Source organism: Enhydra lutris, unplaced genomic scaffold (genome assembly GCF_002288905.1).
Source record: "Enhydra lutris kenyoni isolate GAN:26980312 unplaced genomic scaffold, ASM228890v2 scaffoldscaffold27, whole genome shotgun sequence".
NCBI classification, from domain to species: domain Eukaryota; kingdom Metazoa; phylum Chordata; class Mammalia; order Carnivora; family Mustelidae; genus Enhydra; species Enhydra lutris.
Genome location: NW_019154111.1, coordinates 2,395,268 through 2,413,834, shown reverse-complemented (window position 1 = coordinate 2,413,834; position 18,567 = coordinate 2,395,268). Strand labels below are relative to the sequence as shown.

The window sequence follows — 18,567 nt, the reverse complement described above, 5'->3', positions numbered from 1 at the left end:
CTTGATGAAGTCCCAAAATTGAAAACTTCTTTGGGGTTCTCTTTTAATGCAGTATTTTCCATAATATTCTGTACATAATAAGATGCATTGAGAGGTCCCAAAGATACCTGTAGATTTCAACACATAAACCAGGTTGTCTGTCTAAGCAACAACGCTGTGTTCTATAAGCTGTTTCTCGTAGTTCATCCCTTCCCTACTCCAGAATCTTCTCCCTCAAGCTTCTGGACTAATAGCACCTTAATAAGGGCTTGTATTTACTTATTTATTTTTTTTGGGTGAGTGAAATTCATCTATAAAGTTTTTAAAACCTTTCCATTACGTTAAATCACTCACAAATTCCAGCCATTCGTATTGTAATACAGCCAGATTAAAATAGAATTTGTTCTTAATTGAATTTAAGTAAAAAAAAAAAATAAAATTATAACAAAAAATAGAACTGGTTCTGCTTTCTCTTAAAAAATCAATTCTTCATTAGTGTTTTACTCACTTAATATTATGATACATTTCAGTAATCCATAAAAAAAAGAAACATGATTTTCATTTCTTGCAAAATGAGACTGGGATTGTTTTGGATAACTCAGGTATTAATATTCCAGAGAAAAGCATATTTGCAACCACGAAATTCTTATAACTCTCATTTTAATCCTTTCAGAGGTCACCCTGCAGCCTGCTCCTGCGATCACTTACCGCACAATTGGCGGCATCCTTGACTTTTACATATTCCTGGGAAATACTCCAGAACAAGTGGTTCAGGAGTATCTGGAGGTATGGGCTTTGGCTTGGAGAGTTATAAATGGAAATGGAAACAGTGTTTTCTGTATCAGATATGGTGCTCAAAACAGTAGTTTTTAAATGCTTAGACATGTCTATATTTATTGTTTCAGCTCATTGGACGACCATTCATGCCTCCCTACTGGAGTCTTGGGTTCCAGCTTAGTCACAGGAACTATGGTGGCATCAATGGGTTGAAGAAGGTTGTGGATCGAAATCGTGTAGCTCAGATCCCTTATGTAAGTTGGAACTTCCCTTAACATGTGTAAGGTACCACTTTCTATCTTTTAGTTTTTGCATCTGATTCAATATATTAGGAAGAAATACAGACAGGTGGATAGAAAGATAGATATGTACATACATACGTAGACAGACAGACAAACAGGCACACTTAGGGTCAGAGATTTGCATGCTAAGTTGCCTGTGTCATCATAGAAACAGCAGTTTATGGAGTTGGATGCATATGGTTTTGAAGTTTGGCTTTACTTCTTTGCAAAGCTTTAGCTTTACCTCTATCAGTGTTGGGCTAGTTAATTAGCATCTCTGAGACTTAATTCCCCTTTTATAAAATGAGAATGTTTTATATTCTCCAGTCCATTATACTCTACCAGTCCATTGGTGGACTGGTAGTGAGGAATGCCTTACACTAGGCGTGGAAGGCAGGCAGTACAGAGGATGAGCTCCATCCAAATTTGTTGTTATTTTATGGAAGAAAGCATCACCTAGGGTGATATGGTTAACAAGAGCTGACGACTCTAAAAATGACTCACAGGAAGTGAGTTTCTCATAGCAACCTTGAACACTCCTTCCAGATCTGGCAGACTATAATTTTGAAAGCTCAGCGGCAGCCAAGTATTTATGATGTTCAATGTCCACTAGTAAATAATTATTAAGTTTAGAGTACTTGATAAATTCCTCCAGGAGATGCGGAATGCCTTTAATGAAGTTATCAGAACAGTTTATTTGGGGCTAGATCTTTGGAACTGTGTTGCAAACATTTATTTGTTTAGCATGTGAAGGAAGAAGGTGCAGGTGGAAATGACTTTGGCCTGATCTCAGGATTTAACAATGCCTTCTCAGGGCAGCTAAGGAGAGCAGGTCGAGAGATGACTTTTTCCTGGGAGAAAACATATCTGCTGTGGTGTTTTGCTATTAAGAGGAAATTGATCATGTGTTTCATTTAAATGCCCCCAAATCAATACCCACAAGCACTCAATTCCAGGAGGAATCCAGCCAAAGTTTGCCACATGGTTATTATTTTACAAGGTGCTTTCACAATCATGGTTAAACATCATTTATTGGTATTTTGTAAATACCACTGCATAGTTGATAACTTTCCTAAGGTCACGAGAACTAGCCAAATGGCAGGACCAGGATTCAAAAATAGTTCTTTTGACGACTTGTGGTATTTACTTCAATCTATCCCTGTACCTCTGCAAAGGGCTTTTCTGAGGTGCTGCTGATTCACAAACAAAAGAGCTTTCCTTCCACGGACTGGCTCTTTCCCACCATGTGGGAGTGGAGGCACCTGAGTACTAACTGCCTAGTGTTAGAACAGGTGTGCTGCATTGGCAAGAGGCCACCAGCCACATTTTCCTGTGGGCCTGGAAGCTAGAACCTTCTCAGACACATGAGGAACACTTACTACATGAGGAACACTTTCTTTGATGACCTTCAGATGTCCTTGAAGTTGTGGCAGTTTGGAAAAATAGATCAGCTGGACTCAAAGATCCTATCACAAAAGCCCCAGTCGACCCCACCCACCCATGCATACGACCTTGGGAAATGTCACTCAACCCCTTCACATGTCAGTCTTCTCGCCAAGAATGACACCTGCTCCTCACAGATTGGTATGCAAACACTAAAATAATTTATGTATGAGACTTTGGTGAATTAAAGCCCTGCCCTTCTGTCATTTATCTTTGTGAGTTATTATTCTAGCAGTTCTATAGAGCAAGAAGACTGTTTTCTTCTCTTATGATATATTCTAGCTTAATGTTTAGGGTCCAAGCTAGCACATGGTTACATCATTACTCATATACTCACCCAAACAGACATTTAAAGAGCACCTGTTTTATGTCCAGCATCCAAGCTCTCATGTTGCAGGGATAAACAAGACACAGTCCCTACCCTCAACTTCCTCCCAATACCTCATGACATGCATCTGTCAGGATAAAGACATAAAGCTGCAACCTAAGAGTGCCTGAATCTTTCAGAAGGGACTTATTCTAAGAGGTAGCCAAGTCCTGGAAGTTCAAGGACCATTAAGAAATATGGCTTCAGGGGCACCTGGGTGTCTCCATCGGTTAAGCTTCTGCCTTTGGCTCAGGTCCTGATCTCAGGGTCCTGGGATCCATCCCTGTGTCAGCCTCAGTTTCTCTCTCTGCTCCTCCTCCTGCTCATGCTCTCTCTCTCTCTCTCTCTCTAAATGAATAGAATCTTAAAAAAAGAAGGAAAGAGGAAGGAAGTAGAGGGAGGAAAGAAAGAAATATGGCTTCAGTTTTAGTGAGCAAGAACCAGAGCAATGATACCTTCAGTCAGCACAGTGATATTTCCTAGGTTCTAACTGGCTGGCACTATCTTTCAGGATGTCCAGTACTCTGACATAGACTACATGGATGGAAATAAGGATTTTACTACTGATGAAAAGGCTTTCCCTAATCTCTCAAATTTTATCAACGACTTACATAAGCAAGGACTGAAATATGTAATCATTATGGTATGTTCAAACAAGTCTGTTGCCTCATTTTCCCTTTCAAAGTACAAAAGAAAGTGATAAAAATAATATTTGTTATTATATTTATTTATTAGAATCCTGGCATCTTAAATAACTCTGACTACCAGCCCTATATGAATGGAAGCCACAGGAGAGTATGGATCTTGGGGAACAATGGCTTTGTCGTTGGGCAGGTAATTTTGCAAGGGAATCAATGAATTACAGTCATTTGGGGAAGTCTATACTTTTGTTAAGAAAGTGAGTAGAAGGCATGTTGTAGTATCCTTATTACTGATTTCATGGTTTTAGAGGCTTCTTTTATTATTATTTTTAAAACAGTAGATGTAATAATAAAATGATTAAAATTCTGAAGGATTTTTTTAAAAAATTGAAATACATTTGACATATGACATTGTGTAAATTTAAGGTGTACAGCATGTTAATTTGATACATTTGTATATTGCAATATGGTTGTCATTGTGGCAAGAGCACTTCTTCCATATCACATGATTATCATTTCTTTTTTTGTGGTGGGAAAAATTAATGTCTAGTCTCTAAAAAGCTAGCCCCCTGACCTTTGGACTACAGATATTTGAGAAGCAATGTAGTATAAGAAAAAAAATTCATTTACTCTTCAAGTCCACCTGCCTCTCAATTTCTCTCTTTCCCAAGACAATATGTTTGGCTACAATAATGTAACAGGAGGCTCATAGTCTAATGTGAAACCTGTCTCAGCTAATGTAGTTTTATTTTAAACAAGATTTATAGAGCCCAGCCTTTCTGCAGGCATTGGAGTAGGCTGATTTGAAGCCTAATTTCCAGAGTACTTTACATCAAATCATGGAGGCAACTTTCTATTGCAGTTACATATAGGGTCAGCCCTAGCTGGTTGGATTATGTGACATTTACGAAAACTGATACTTAATCTGAGAGTTTAGGTGGCTGCAAGTTGTGTTGCTCCTGGGCAGTTTACTTTTCAAAACTGTGTTTTCAGGTTTATCAATGCCCCTTAATCTAACTGCTCACTTAATTCCTATCATTGATTTTATTTACAATACTTAATTCTATTTATTTGTTTTTCATTGAGTCTAACCTTCTATGAAACAGTAGTTTCCTTCCTTCCCCAAACCAATGCTTTGATTTTATTGTTTTATTTGAATTGAATTTCTAAAAAATCAGACCAGTATTCATATATAAGTACAAAATCAGAGCCCATGGTCACATAAACATGATTTTGATTATCTAAAAAGTAGATTATCCAAACCTGTGAGTCATTTCAGTAGTACTCATATTTGAGTGGTACACAATTGGTAATTTGCATATAATTACAAGAATTTAATTAGTTGCCTCCATTGACCAACAAATAACATCAAACATTTGATCTGAGATGTTGGCAGAGGTAGTAGTCTTGGAGGTGGGTGGAGGTTTATTACAAAGGTGTTTGGGGGGTGCCTGGGTGGCTCAGGTGTTTAAGCATTTGACTTAGGTCATGATCTCAGGGTTGTGAGATTGAGCCCCCCATCGGACTCTGAGCTGAGCGTGGAGCCTGCTTAAGATTCTCTCTCTCCCTCTCCTGACTCTCCTCCCACCTCCACTCATACTCTCCCTCTCTCTAAAATAAACAAATAAATAAAAAATAAAGATATTTGGTTGGAATTATGTTTGCTGGGCCTACTCTAGATAATGTTGCTGTAGGTGACTTCTTTACCACTCTGCCTATTTCTTAAGTTCAAAATTACCTCTAATTATTTGGTGCCCTATCACCTAACACAAGAGACCAGGAGTTCAATCCACTGCAACTGAGAATTTTAAGCTCTCATGTTGAGTTTTAAGAAGTTTCTGCAACATATAAAAACATATATATGTAATATTATTATAAATATTATATGTAATATAAATATTATATGTAATATAATATATAAAACATATATATGTAATATTATTATAAAATATATGCGATATATGACACATAATGTATATTAATATATAGAGAATATATTTTATATATATAATATATATATAACCTAATGACAACTGATAAGTTTGTTGGGAACATAAATAAGAATGTAAGCAAAAAAGCTTGTATCCTATCAATTCAGAGTTCTCAGTAATTTGGCTGTAAGTTCTATCTTTGCGCTATTTATGGAAAATGTTAAAAGCAACATCGGTAGGAATAGAGAGGATAAGAAATATTGGACCCAAGTAAGAAGCACAAAATTCATTTCACCATTTAAAACAGATCATTTCTCTACCTAAACCAAATGTATCATTTATAAACATCATTATTCAAAGCGGGTTTAAATGACCTTTAATTACACATTAAGTGAATCTAGTCATTCTCTCCTAAAATCTTACCCAGTTAGATGGATGAGAGTTTTTAGACTCTGCTCCTAGCTGGTCTGACATCATGAAATTTTGTTTTTATGTTTTCATTGAGAGAAGACATCCGATGGCTTCTCATGTATTTAATTGGCTGTTTTTCCTTTCCTTTTGGCTTCTTTTGGTTGCTTGCATCTAGTTTACTATTTAGTTTGGGGGGAAATTTTGATTCTGAAATGATAAGATGCCTGGGGCTCCTGGTGGCAGAAGCCGTAGCAGCAATGAATGTGTCATGGCCTTCAGGCATACCCATTGCCACTGCCTCCTTCTTTGTTCTCTAGGGATACCCTGGATGGACAGTGTTTCCTGATTATAGTAATCCGACTTGCACTCAGTGGTGGACGGAGCAGTTCAGTGAATTTCATAAAACTCTCAAGTTTGATGGAGTATGGATTGTAAGTTGTTATTCTGGAATCAAACTTCTTTTGGAAACGGATAGTCCAAGATTTGAGAATGAGCTTTGACCCTGATCAGTAACAAAATAGTTTCCTTGACATAGTTGTATTTAAAATCATTTTACTTAATGCAGAGCTTATATGCAGTAAAATAGACCCCTCAAAACCCCAGATTTTAATTCTGAATCTGCCACCAACTGATTATTTCTTTTTTGAGAAAGTCCTTTATTTTCCCAGGGTCTCAGCTTCTTCCTCCCTTAACTGTCTTTCAACTGTTTTATGAGAGGCTGTCACACCGATTCATTAAAATTTAAAGTTAATCAGAGAACAATTTAATGAATCCCTTTTATTTTGTAGGTAGGGATAGCAGGTGGAGATACTTCTTTGAAAGTTGGAAAATTATTTCCGTTAGCAAGATTAAGCATCACCTATTTTTAATCCATTTTAAAGAGACAGATTTGGTTTCTGTTATATCTTCTTGCCCCTCCCTGAGTGGAATAAAAGACAGGGGGAATTATAAAACAGAAATACTCCTCTGTCTTAGGCTCTTTCGAACAGCACTGAAACATTAACAGCTACATAAAACTCACATTATTCATAAGGTAAGAATCAGCCTTTGGAAATGGTATTGCTTAATTAGCTAATGGAGATCAATGTAAAAAAGGTAAAATGTGCCTGATAGCACTTTGGTTTGGAGGGTACCTTAGACACAACCCAATCCAAAAGGTGAAACAGAGGGCAAGAAGATTTAGGCAGATTACTCAAGATCCCAGTCAATAAGAGGTCGCAAACGTGGGGTTTCTAGTTCAGTAAACCTTCCTGGACGACTAACCCTGCATCTGTAACCCTTCCCCTTGTGCTTCTTGTGTGTCGTTGAAGGAAATGGATGAAGTATCCAGCTTTCTCCACGGTTCCGATCGCGGGTGTGAACTTAATACCCTCAACTTTCCTCCTTTTACTCCCCGTAAGTTGTCACAAGATACACTTAGAGCACGCCCCACAGCACTACACGTGGCCTAGAACAGTCTCAGTTCCCAGGGCAGGGGGTCTGTGGACACGCCGGCGGCTCCCCTACCGAAGCTCTTCCTGTGTGCACCAGGGGCTCCGGCCACCTGCTGACCGCTGGAACCGAGGGCGAGCAGGTGGTGGGTGCGCGCCTCCCCCAATGGCCCCGCGGTCCTCCCATCCTGTTTGTGGTCTCCAAACCCCTCAAGCAAATGGTTTCAGTTTTCAACTTTATGAGAATTCCAGAGTACTTTAAGGTCCAAACCACCTTCCACTGAAGTAACTCTGTAATTTTGTGAACTTCATTTTTTTTTTTTTTGGCTCATTAGTCACAATTTAAAGTATTCATTGTTCCTTTTAGCTCCTTCTTAATTTAAGTCTCATTCCTAGTTAGACTTTCCAGTCCTGATTTCAAAAGTGTGTATGTGTGTGAAACAGTAACAGATAGATTGTGCTGTGGAAACACGTGAACCCCAGCATCTCCGTGGATTAACACAATAGAATTTCATTCTTGGCTCATCTACTCTAGCATGAGATGCGTGGCTCTCATCCGAGCAGTGGCTCAGGGATCTCGTTGGTTCCATGGCTTGGTTCTCCATCTCAGAGTCCTTTGTTTCCAGCTTCCTGGGCGAAGGAGAGAGAAGGTGGAGGAGTGTTACTGGCAGGCCTCGAAGTAGGGCGTATTCAATTTGCTCGCATTTCTTTGCTCAGAATCCAATCACTTATTCTCAGTTTAATCTTGACCTAAAGTGTGAAATATAGTCTTAACTCCCCCGGGAAGAGAACACAGCCTTGGTGAGCATCTGGCTTGTCTCTGCCAGTTAATTCTGGTTTGTCCACTTCACCTGAACCTTGGACCATTGGTGACCTGCTTCTTTAGCTCCTTTTGGTCTCCAGAGGAGTGGAGAACTTTTTAAGGAGGAATCTTGGCTTCAAACCATTTACTTTAATGTAAAATCTACTGTTTGCTTGTCTGCTTATTCCTCATTCTTCTCTCCTCAGTCTATGTCCCCCTCCCCCATTTTTTTTTTTCCCAACTAGGGATCACTTTACCATGTTTCCCTTTTAATCTCTTAATCTTCTTCTTAGGGAGAGCCAAGGATTTTTGTTTGTTTGTTTGTTTTATTTTGTTTTTCTGTAGAAAACTGCAGTCTCATCCCCCTCTGCCTATTTCTGGCAAGCACCTCACACCCCAGGTCCCAGCATTTCAGTCTACCTACCTATGACTAGCCACGACATTCTAGCGGCTCTGCTGTGATCTCACCTTTTCAGGATTAGACAGTACAATTAGCATGATAAAGACTTATATTACCTTTGACCCTGGAACAATTTTAGTGTTTTTTTCTTATCATGGAAGTGGTTGTGAGTCTCATTCCACAAACCAAGCTTTGTCAAAAATATAAATTTCATAATGTTTTATCATTCAACTTAATTTCTGATTAAGTTGGCTGATGAGATTCTGTTGAACTAGTAGGGAAAAGTCAACATCAGGGTTTCCTGGTTCCTCTACTTTCTGGAACTGAGTTTCATACTGAGGCTCCAACATATCGATGGCAAGGCTTGATGAGGGGGAGCTGATGTGGTGCCCAGCTATAGGTCCATAAGTATGAGAAGGAAAGAACGAGATTCTAGGCTACAAGGCAGAAAATATTGAGCGTTTTAGGTATGAAAAGAGAAAATAATGGTCAGGCAGTGGTGATTTTAGAAGCAGGATCTGAGTTCTTATTTATGGAACCACCTAAGTCTCATAACTCATTTCTTTTTTTTTTTTTTTTTTTTTTTTTTTAAGAGAGATCACAAGTAGGCAGAGAGGCAGGCAGAGAGAGAGAGAGAGAAGCAGGCTCCCTGTTGAGCAGAGAGACTGACTCGGGGCTTGATCCCAAGACCCTGAGATCATGACCTAGGCCGAAGGCAGAGGCTTAACCCACTGAGCCACCCAGGGGCCCCTCAAATCTCATTTCTTAAAAAAAACAAAAAACAAAAAAAACCTAACTGGCGTTGAATGCCTATAACGGAAGAGTAAAAGTATTTCCTTCCCACTGCCTTCATCTCTGTTCCTTACACAATTCTTCTTGATCAAATATGTGTAGAGAAATGTGCTGCTTTATTTGTATTTCATTTCAGGCCAACTTCCCATTGCTTTCAGCTCATTTCCCAGTTGCCTCCACCCAGCGCCATGTTTTATGGGCTCCAAGGGAATGCACCTTAATTTTAATGATCTATCTTAGAGTGGGGCTTAGTGTGGGTCCCAGATAGGATGTAGCATTTAGGACAGAATTTAAAACCAGAACGGATTTTGTCAGGTGGAGATTGAGTGGGAAGGTACAGTAACGGGGAAGCAAATAACTGGGTCATTATTTTGTGAGAGCTGATTGACAGGAAAGTGCTTCACTGATGGCTGTTTCCCCATAGGAATTCTGGACCGTTTGCTTTTTGCAAGAACCCTGTGCATGGATGCAGAATTTCAGTGGGGTCTTCATTATGATGTCCACAGTCTGTATGGCTACTCCATGGCAAAAGCAACAGACTCGTAAGCACTTGGTTTTCACCCCATTTCTGTGTAGGGGAGGTGGGAGATGGTGGCTTTTGTGTATCTTCTATAAGTATGTTTTTCAAATATATTTTGTGGTTATAAGGATGTGCAACTCAGATCTTAAAGGGGAATTAAGAGCTCTTCTCATAGAGCCCCTTGGTGCCTGTGTGAGATTAGTTTTGATTGACTTGTGACTAAGGGACTTCCTTAGATACTGGTAGGCAATAATGTGCAAGGTAGTTAGAGCCCCCAGTTGGAAGCCAGCCCTGTTACCGAACCACACCAGCGTTGCCTGATTTGGCAAATAAAAATATAGGGCCCAGTTAAATTTGTAGTGGACATACTTACACTAAAAATGATCTATTGTTTAAATTAAATTCAAGTTTGCTGGAGTGTCCCTTGTCTACCTGGCAGGGCTACCCACACCACATCCTCCTGGCTTCTCTCCCCACTGGCCGCCCCAAGCTCCCTCTCAGTTCTCCTGTCTGCAAACATACGCTTATCTTTAAAGCCTCTTTTCAGATGTTTCTAGAAACATTCCTGTCAGTTCTAGGAAAAGATTATTTCCCTTTTTTTATGCTACCTTTGTTTGTATTACAATATACTCAATGTACAAAAATCTTATATTATAACATTTAGGCAATCCCCTCCTCTTTTTTTTCTTGCTGGACTGCAAGCGTTTTGAGGGCAAAGTTGTCCCTGTAACTTTAGCCTGAGGAATAGTGTGTGTACTTAAGACGTGTGTTGCATAGCTGCCTGGCCTGAGGGAGAGACATCAGGAAGGGCCTGCAGGGGATGTGTGACCACCCCTGCTTTGTTCTCCAGCACCATTTTGCCCTCCTGACTTTGTATTATGTGGGATCGTCCAGGAGAGAGAGTCTTTGTCTAATAAATGCAAAAGTTTTAATCTCCAAAAAGAAGCTTCAAGAAGGACGACACAGGGGCACCTGGGTGGCTCAGTGGTTTAAGCCTCTGCCTTCGGCTCGGGTCATGATCCAGGGGTCCGGGGATCGAGCCCCGCATCGGGCTCTCTGCTCAGCAGGGAGCCTGCTTCCCCCTCTCTCTCTCTGCCTGCCTCTCTGCCTGCTTGTGATCTCTCTCTGTCAAATAAATAAAATTCTTAAAAAAAAAAAAAAGAAGAAGAAGGACACATGTTTCTGATTTTGTTACCCTCTCTTTTCTGACCTCTGTCTCTCTCACTCTGCCTTTCCTGGGAAATAAGCTGGAAGAATAAGGCTCAGTTCCCTCAACTTTGAAACTAGAGGCTTGGATTAATGTTTCCCAAAGTTCCTTCTTATTCCAATCTATTTCGACTCTAAAACGCTTCTATCTAAGAACGGAGGGTGGGAGGGAGAGTGGCTACAGCCTGGGATGAGAAAGGAGGGGCTGGAGGAGGGAAAGAGTTGCAAATTGCTTTATTGTTCATGTCTCCATGTAATAAAAGTGCTGTAAGGTTGTGATGGGGTTGGTTAATATAGTCTAATAGCTATGATTAATAGTTAAAAGGTAACTACAATGGAGAAGGTTAAGTGCCCTTCTAAGCTCTCTAGGTCAGACAGAATGACCTAAGTTCCCAGAGAACAGTGGGGATATGTTTTTTGTTCAGTGGGATCTGAGCACCAGCAACATTTAAGCCATAGATCTGATTAGTATTTGGCTCAACCTTCCTGGAACTATTGTCTGGGACAGTGGTTACCCTAAGAAGGAACTTCTCCCTCTGAGCTGAAAGTAGAAAGACCAGATCCCCTCAGAGATCGGGACCAATGATAAGCCAGTCAGACCTGCGCGACAGAAAAGAGAGACTTGAGGATCTCTGAATAAGATTGTTCCTCTACTCTGGAAAACAGAGACTTATCTAATCTGTGGTACCGTAAAGGTCTGCCTCTACATAAACCTGTAACCTCAGATAACTTTATCCACCTTTCGGTTTCACTCTGTGCAACCTGAATGTGTTTCTTTCATGGTCGGTGATTACAGAGTGCCATAAACCCTCTAGCCAATGGTAATAAAGGCAAAGTAACTGCTGGTTGAGATCAAAGACATGAGAGTAGGAGTTGAAGACTGAGTGTTCTCCTTTATGCTACCTTTACTTTTTGGTCATTAAATTGTCAGAAGGGAAGACTTCATGCTTTCAAACCCATCCTCTATTTCAGAATTTTCTCCCTTTTGCCATTCTATCATGTTGCCATTATAGACTCCACATAAGGTAGTACTCAGGAGTATGAAGTTGGGTGAGCATTGGTGGCTGGGACAGTGTCTGTGAGGGACTGGCCAGGGTCTGGTGATACACTTGTCTCGGACGACATACTGAAAGGAAAGATAGAAGCAGCAATTGTGGATCAGGTATCACCATGCCATTGTTGTAATTTTGTTTAATTTCAGATAGCTAAAGGAAGGTATGAGCTGCTTGGCATGGAATGGGAAAGAAGGAAGAGGCATTTTAGGAAAGTGCTTATGCAAAAGAATATTCAGAATAAACGCTAAGCAAGATAACTTATATCTTACTGTGTTGTCACCCCACCTCACGCTCCCCTCCATCCTGAAGTAATTGTCTTTCTGAATTCCATGTTCTCAATCCCTTTGCTTAATCTTTTACAGAGTCTTATTTGATATATGATATTTTGTTTGTAGTACAATGAAAATAATATTTTATATTTTGATTGCATTTAAGTTTATAAAGAGTATCGTGTTATCTTTTGAGACTTACTCAATTAAAATTATTATTTTGCATAGATTAAGATTTCCCAACATGGAGAATTGCTAATAATAAATTTTAAGGCTTTAGGGGAACCCAGCTGCCTAGAACCCAGCTGGTGTACAAACTGTTCCAGCAGAGGCTTCAGAGATCCAGCCTGAGCTGGTGTTGTGCTAGACAGGATTGATTATAGAGGGGCAGCAAGACGTGGAAACAACAGACATTAGAAAAGCTTTGTCTAGGTGGAGAAGATGGAGTCAAGAACTCAAGACATGGCCACAATGTATTATTGATCAAAAGGGCCAAAACTCAGTCAGATCCAATAAGAGAAAGAGAGGCTAGGAGCATAAAGACATTTTTGGGGGGACTGGACTGTAGAGGTTTGGACTATCTTATATGAAGTCTGAAACCTTATTCAGAAGTGGGAAAGAAGCTCTTAAAAATACTAGATCTTAAATATAAGATACTAAAAAAAGTGCTAAATCTTAAAAATACTGGGTAGTGGGCATTAAGGAGGGCACATGGTGTAATAAACACTGGATGTTTAATGCAACTGATGAATAACTAAACTCTCCGTCTGAAAATAATGATACGCTATATGTTAATTGAATTTAAATAAAATAAAATAATAAAAACTAGTTTGCTCACCTAGTTCATGAAGTCCTGATGTTTTTTCTGTTTTGTTGGAAAGCCCATTGCTCCCCTTGGGTACAGGTGAGTCCTAGATACTCACAGCTCACTTCACATTCAATAGATTGTATTCATTTTCAGGGCCATGAAGAAAATCTTCCCCAACAAAAGTAACTGGATCTTATCCCGTTCTACTTTTGCTGGATCTGGCAAATATGCTGCACATTGGTTGGGGGACAATGCAGCCACATGGGATGATCTCCAATGGTCTATCCCTAGTATCCTTGAGTTCAACCTGTTTGGTATCCCCATGGTGAGTTTTACTCTCAACGAGGAACTTTTACCTTTTTTTCTTTGGTATTCTTTCCTTTATTAGTCTTTTGTGATGTTAAAAACCAAGGAGCATTTATGTCTCCCTGTGGTATGTATTAGAAAATCCATTTTTACATGCAGCATGAACTGTCTTTTGAGGATAGAATGGTAAGACATTATCGTTGGGTAGTCGTCCATGGAGTCTTTGAGGTCAGCATGGAGACACCATAAGTAAAATATGTGAGCATCACAGAAAATTCCATTAGCAAAGCATCAGTGAATAACAAAGTGTGAAATCGGGAACTGAACATTGAAATGAGCTCTCGTCAGCTGATTCATCATGCACATTTGCTGCTTTTGTACCTTTGGCTGGCTCTGAAAGTCTGGGACCTCTGTAAGCATAGAATGATGGGAATAAGATTTTTCCCTTTTACCACATAGGAATACGGTCAATGCTTTTGCTACTATCACTGACCATTGTCTTTTGTATGTGTGCTAATTCTCCAGGTAGGTGCCAACATCTGTGGTTACACAAAAAATGTCACAGAGGAGCTCTGCACAAGGTGGATGCAGCTTGGAGCATTTTATCCACTATCGAGGAATCACAACGGGCCTGGGTTCAGGGTAAGGTCCCCAAGAGAAGCAATGGAAACTTCTTGGATTGTCCAAAGTACTTGTTCTCAAAAAGGATTGAAAAAGAAACAAAAACCTATATCTTGGCCATTAGTACAACAGGAGAACAGATAAATTTTGGGTCATAGACCTGAAGAGCAGAGTATGGGATAAGGATTCATGGCATGTATGTATGTATCGAATGATTTTATTGTGATTTATATTGATTTTCTTAACTCACCAATGAAGGTGAGACAGGTTGCTAGAATTTCAATGCTGCTGTTATCACTTCTTTTACCATCTGTGTAAGATGGGACAGTTGGAGTCCACTGGTATTTTACCTCGAACAATACAAGGGAAACCACTTCTAGTATGGACTAGCAAGGAGGGATGATTTAGGGAGTGGCAGGCCAGGGATCTGAAGATTTTTTTTCACCTTGTTACACCATTCTATCTTTCTATGAATGATTGTGAGACTCTGCCCTCCTCACTATTTTTCACTCTTTTATCCAAAAAAAAAAAATTTTTTTTGATGGGTGAGTATATAGAAGTGGGCTCAGAGCCCCTCTTAAGGAGATGTCTGGACAATGGCAGGAGCAAGTAAGGCGGAATGCCCTTTATTTTAATGAAGTGTTTCAAAATTGAGTAGGTTAGATCTTAATACACTCAACGGGGTAGCTTACTGATGATCATTTTAGCTGCCCTTCTTGATTTTGTCTCTAACATGGGAAAGATTTATAGCCAAATCACCAAAGTATTTTATCCCCAGACTGTCTTAGCCATTTACGAGCTGGAGAGAGTTGGGATATTTCTGAACTTCTAAGCTGGTGGCTGGGAGCAGGTTTGGCAGTTTGCCTTCCTCTTGAGATGGCCTGGAAGGAGTTAGATAAGAGCATTCAGACCACCTAGCCTGCTAAGTTTCAGTCCTTGTTTTCCTGTCCCTCCACAAGTGCTGTGCAACAGAATGACAATGAGAGCCACACATTAAGTTTAAATGTACATTTAAAAAGTAGAAAGAAACAGAAGCAATCATTTTAAGTATAGTTTGTGTAAATCAGTATCCATAACATGATTATTTCAACCTGTTTAATACAAAATATTATCAATGAGATATTTTATATTCTTTTCTTTCTATTAAGTCTTCAAAATTCAAGTGCATGTTACATTTACAGCAGATCTCAGTTTGGATACTAAATTTTCAGCAGTTGGAATGCAATAAAACAAAACAATAAAGTTATATTTAATGGAAAAATATTTTATTTAAAAGTATTTTATTTTTATTCTTCATTTTATTTAAAAATAGTTCTTTAAAAATTTCAGTTTTTAGGATTATATTTAAATGAACAAAAGTCAAGTAAAATGAAAAGTTCAGTTCCTCTCTCTTACTAACTACATCTCAAGTGTGCAAAAGCTCCCCATGGTATGTGGCCACCATAGTGGACAGTGCAGCTCTACACATTCTTGGTTGGAGACCCGAGTGATGGAGGATGTGGAATGCTATTTTCATTGGTGTTTGGTCTCAGGGTTTTCATGAGCCCTACATTGGAGGCAGACAGTGGTCTGCTGCAGTAGACCACTCTACTTTCTACTCCCTTTGAAGGGAGGAAATGAGCATCTTTAGGAACAAAAGAAAGGAATAAATTTAGGTAATTTTCTCTAAAATTCAGTACCAGCAATAGAGTGCAGGATGACAGATCTCAATATGACATACATTATCTTTCTCATCTTACAAATTACAAGGAAAATGGACAAAATGAGCCCCATCATTAATGGAAAAGTTCTGTTTCTGGGTCCAAAGAAAATTAGATTTCCCTTCTAGAGGGCTGTTTCTTTGCTCTTGGATAAAGTCATGATTTCTTTGCACATTGTATATTAAAGAAAAAATAGAGGTCACTGTTTCTGGGGTAGAGAAAAGAAAATAAATATCGATGGTGAACGCATTACAGACAAAACTACACATAAATTTCAAAATTGTAAATTCATAAAATTGCATGGAAAGGAGAAGATGAATTATAGATCATGGTGCTAGGCAATGCAGCTTACTAAGGTAGTGGGTTTCAAATTCAAATTCTTGTTACTGGTTGTACAACTTACTGCTGTTTTGGAGTATTATAAGTATTATGGAGTATTATGAGAAACCTCAATATACAACAAATTAGATCAGCTAAGAAGGGAGCAGGGGCCACTGTAACCCCTTTATCTCCATGGCAACCTCCTGGGCTTTTTTTTTTTTTTTTAATTGATTTACTTTGATAGAGGGGAAACGTGTGTGAGAGGGGCAGAGAGGGAGAGAGAGAGAATCCCAAGCAGACTCCATGCTGAATGCAGAGCCCAACTTGGGACTCGATTTCACAACCCTGAGATCGTGACCAGAGCCCAAACCAAGAGTCTGATGCTTAACCGACTATACCACCCAGGTGCCCCGCCCCTCCCCCACCATGGACTTCTTTATCACCCTTGAGGCTACCATCAACTGGGATCAGAAGACACAAGTCAAATTTAAGCTCTGTCACCAGCTTGCAGTTTACACTGGGAGAATCATGTAATCTTTGATATACTGTTTTTTCATCTATAAAATCAAGAAACAGTACCAAGATCCTTTTAGTTTTGGAAATGCTTTGATATCTTCCAAGTTAGAGAACATAGCTACTCTCATCTGAGAAAGCCTCTTATCATAATGGAACAAACTTTTAAGACGCAATGGAAATATCTCATATTTGCTTCATTTTCTTCTAGGACCAGGATCCTGCTGCCTTTGGTGAACACTCTCTGTTGGCGAATTCCTCCAGATATTATCTGAACATCCGCTACACCCTGCTGCCCTACCTCTACACCCTTTTCTACCGAGCTCACACCTGGGGGGACACTGTAGCGAGGCCCCTGGTCCATGAGTGAGTTTCCCGACCCACGAAGAATCCCTTTCAGAGCATTCATTTCCCTTGTCTTGTTAGTGGTTGTTGCCACCTAGGGTGCAGTTGTCCTGTACTGGAGGCTTCATCTGCCTTCTCTGTTTTCCAGGTTCTACCAGGACCCAGCTACCTGGGGCATACATGAGCAGTTCCTATGGGGGCCCGGACTCCTCATCACACCTGTTTTATATGAGGTGTGTTTCTAATCTGAACAATGGGGTGGAATATCACATTTTTCCTCATGGTTCTATAGCTGAATAAGCTGAGTTTGGAGTATCTATGGCTGCATTTAAATATGAATATAAATATAAATATGGGGCACCTGGGTGGCTCAGTCAGTTAAGCATCTGCCTTTGGCTCAGGTCATGATCCCAGGGTCCTGGGATCGAGCCCCATGTCAGGCTTTCTACTCAGTGTGGAGTCTGCTTCTCCATCTGCCCCTCACCCTGCTCATTCTCTCTCTCTCCCTCTATCTCCAAGCAAAGCAATTTCTGTTTTGCAAAATTACCTTAAAACTTGTTTTCTTAAACATATGACCATGGATTGATAGGCTTTAAATGCCTCATGAGTTTGGGCTGGCCGTCCCACTGTGCTTCCTTTGGACCAGGGGTATTCGGACCTGTAGAATGGGATGGTCCTAACCACCTCTCAAGATTGTTCAGATGAACACATGCAAGCACAGATGAGGTAGGTATTGTGTAAACTGTAAGAGACATGCTGATGTTGCTCATATTGGTGTTTCCCTAGGGTGTGGACCGAGTGAAAGCATACATACCGGACGCCATCTGGTACGACTATGAGACAGTAAGTAAGGCAGCCCCTCTTACATCAGAGACCAGCCTCTAGCAGAGGGCAATTCTAAGGCATGAGTCCTGGGAGCTTGGGGTAGGATAATAGCAAACATTTTACACTTGGTTGATAGAGGTTACTTTTCTGTGAGGAAGGCCTTTCTAGGTGTACTATGAAATAATTTGAATAACTGGGGTAGGTTTAGAGGAATTTTCATTATATCAAGCTGGCTACTATGCAGCTATGAGGACTAATAATTAGCCTGAGGCTGGGATACCCTATAAAATGAAAGCCCAGTTGTGGAAGAATCACCACACAGCGTAATTCAAAGAAATAGGACAGGTTGGAGGCTCAGATCTGCTATCTATTTTGATTATGCTTTGGGCTGCCCTTTCCTTTGGGGGGATCTCTGCTTTTCTTTCTTTTTTTTTTTTTTTCAAGTTTTTATTTAAATTCCTCTTAGTTACACTATAGTATAATGTTAGTTTCAGGAGGAGAATTTATATTTAAATTATATTTAAATTCCTCTTAGTTACATTATAGTATAATGTTAATTTCAGGAGCAGAATTTAGTGATTCATCATTTACATGTAACACCTGGTGCTCATCACAAGTGCCCTCCTTAATGCCCATCACCCATTTAAACCATCCCCCCACCACCTCCCGTCCAGCAACCAATGTTCTCTGTGGTTAAAAGTCTGTTTTATGGGGGTACCTGGGTGGCTCAGTGGGTTAAGCCTCTGCCTTTGGCTCAGGTCATGATCTCAGGGTCCTGGGATTGAGCCCCACATTGGGCTCTCTGCTCAGCAGGGAGCCTGCTT

At 39.9% G+C, this 18,567-nt stretch overlaps 1 protein-coding gene across 1 annotated transcript in view; it reads left to right on the top strand.

Annotated features, from left to right (window-relative positions):
* Positions 1–18,567, top strand: part of LOC111152008 (maltase-glucoamylase 2 (putative)) — an 89,418-nt gene that overhangs the window by 24,875 nt on the left and 45,976 nt on the right. The window contains exons 8-19 of the mRNA XM_022510273.1: positions 653–765; positions 885–1,010; positions 3,359–3,490; positions 3,583–3,681; positions 6,148–6,261; positions 7,141–7,225; positions 9,679–9,796; positions 13,266–13,437; positions 13,944–14,060; positions 16,785–16,939; positions 17,067–17,151; positions 17,705–17,761. Of these exons, the coding sequence (XP_022365981.1) occupies positions 653–765; positions 885–1,010; positions 3,359–3,490; positions 3,583–3,681; positions 6,148–6,261; positions 7,141–7,225; positions 9,679–9,796; positions 13,266–13,437; positions 13,944–14,060; positions 16,785–16,939; positions 17,067–17,151; positions 17,705–17,761 (1,373 nt within the window). The remainder of the gene's footprint in view (positions 1–652; positions 766–884; positions 1,011–3,358; positions 3,491–3,582; positions 3,682–6,147; positions 6,262–7,140; positions 7,226–9,678; positions 9,797–13,265; positions 13,438–13,943; positions 14,061–16,784; positions 16,940–17,066; positions 17,152–17,704; positions 17,762–18,567) is intronic.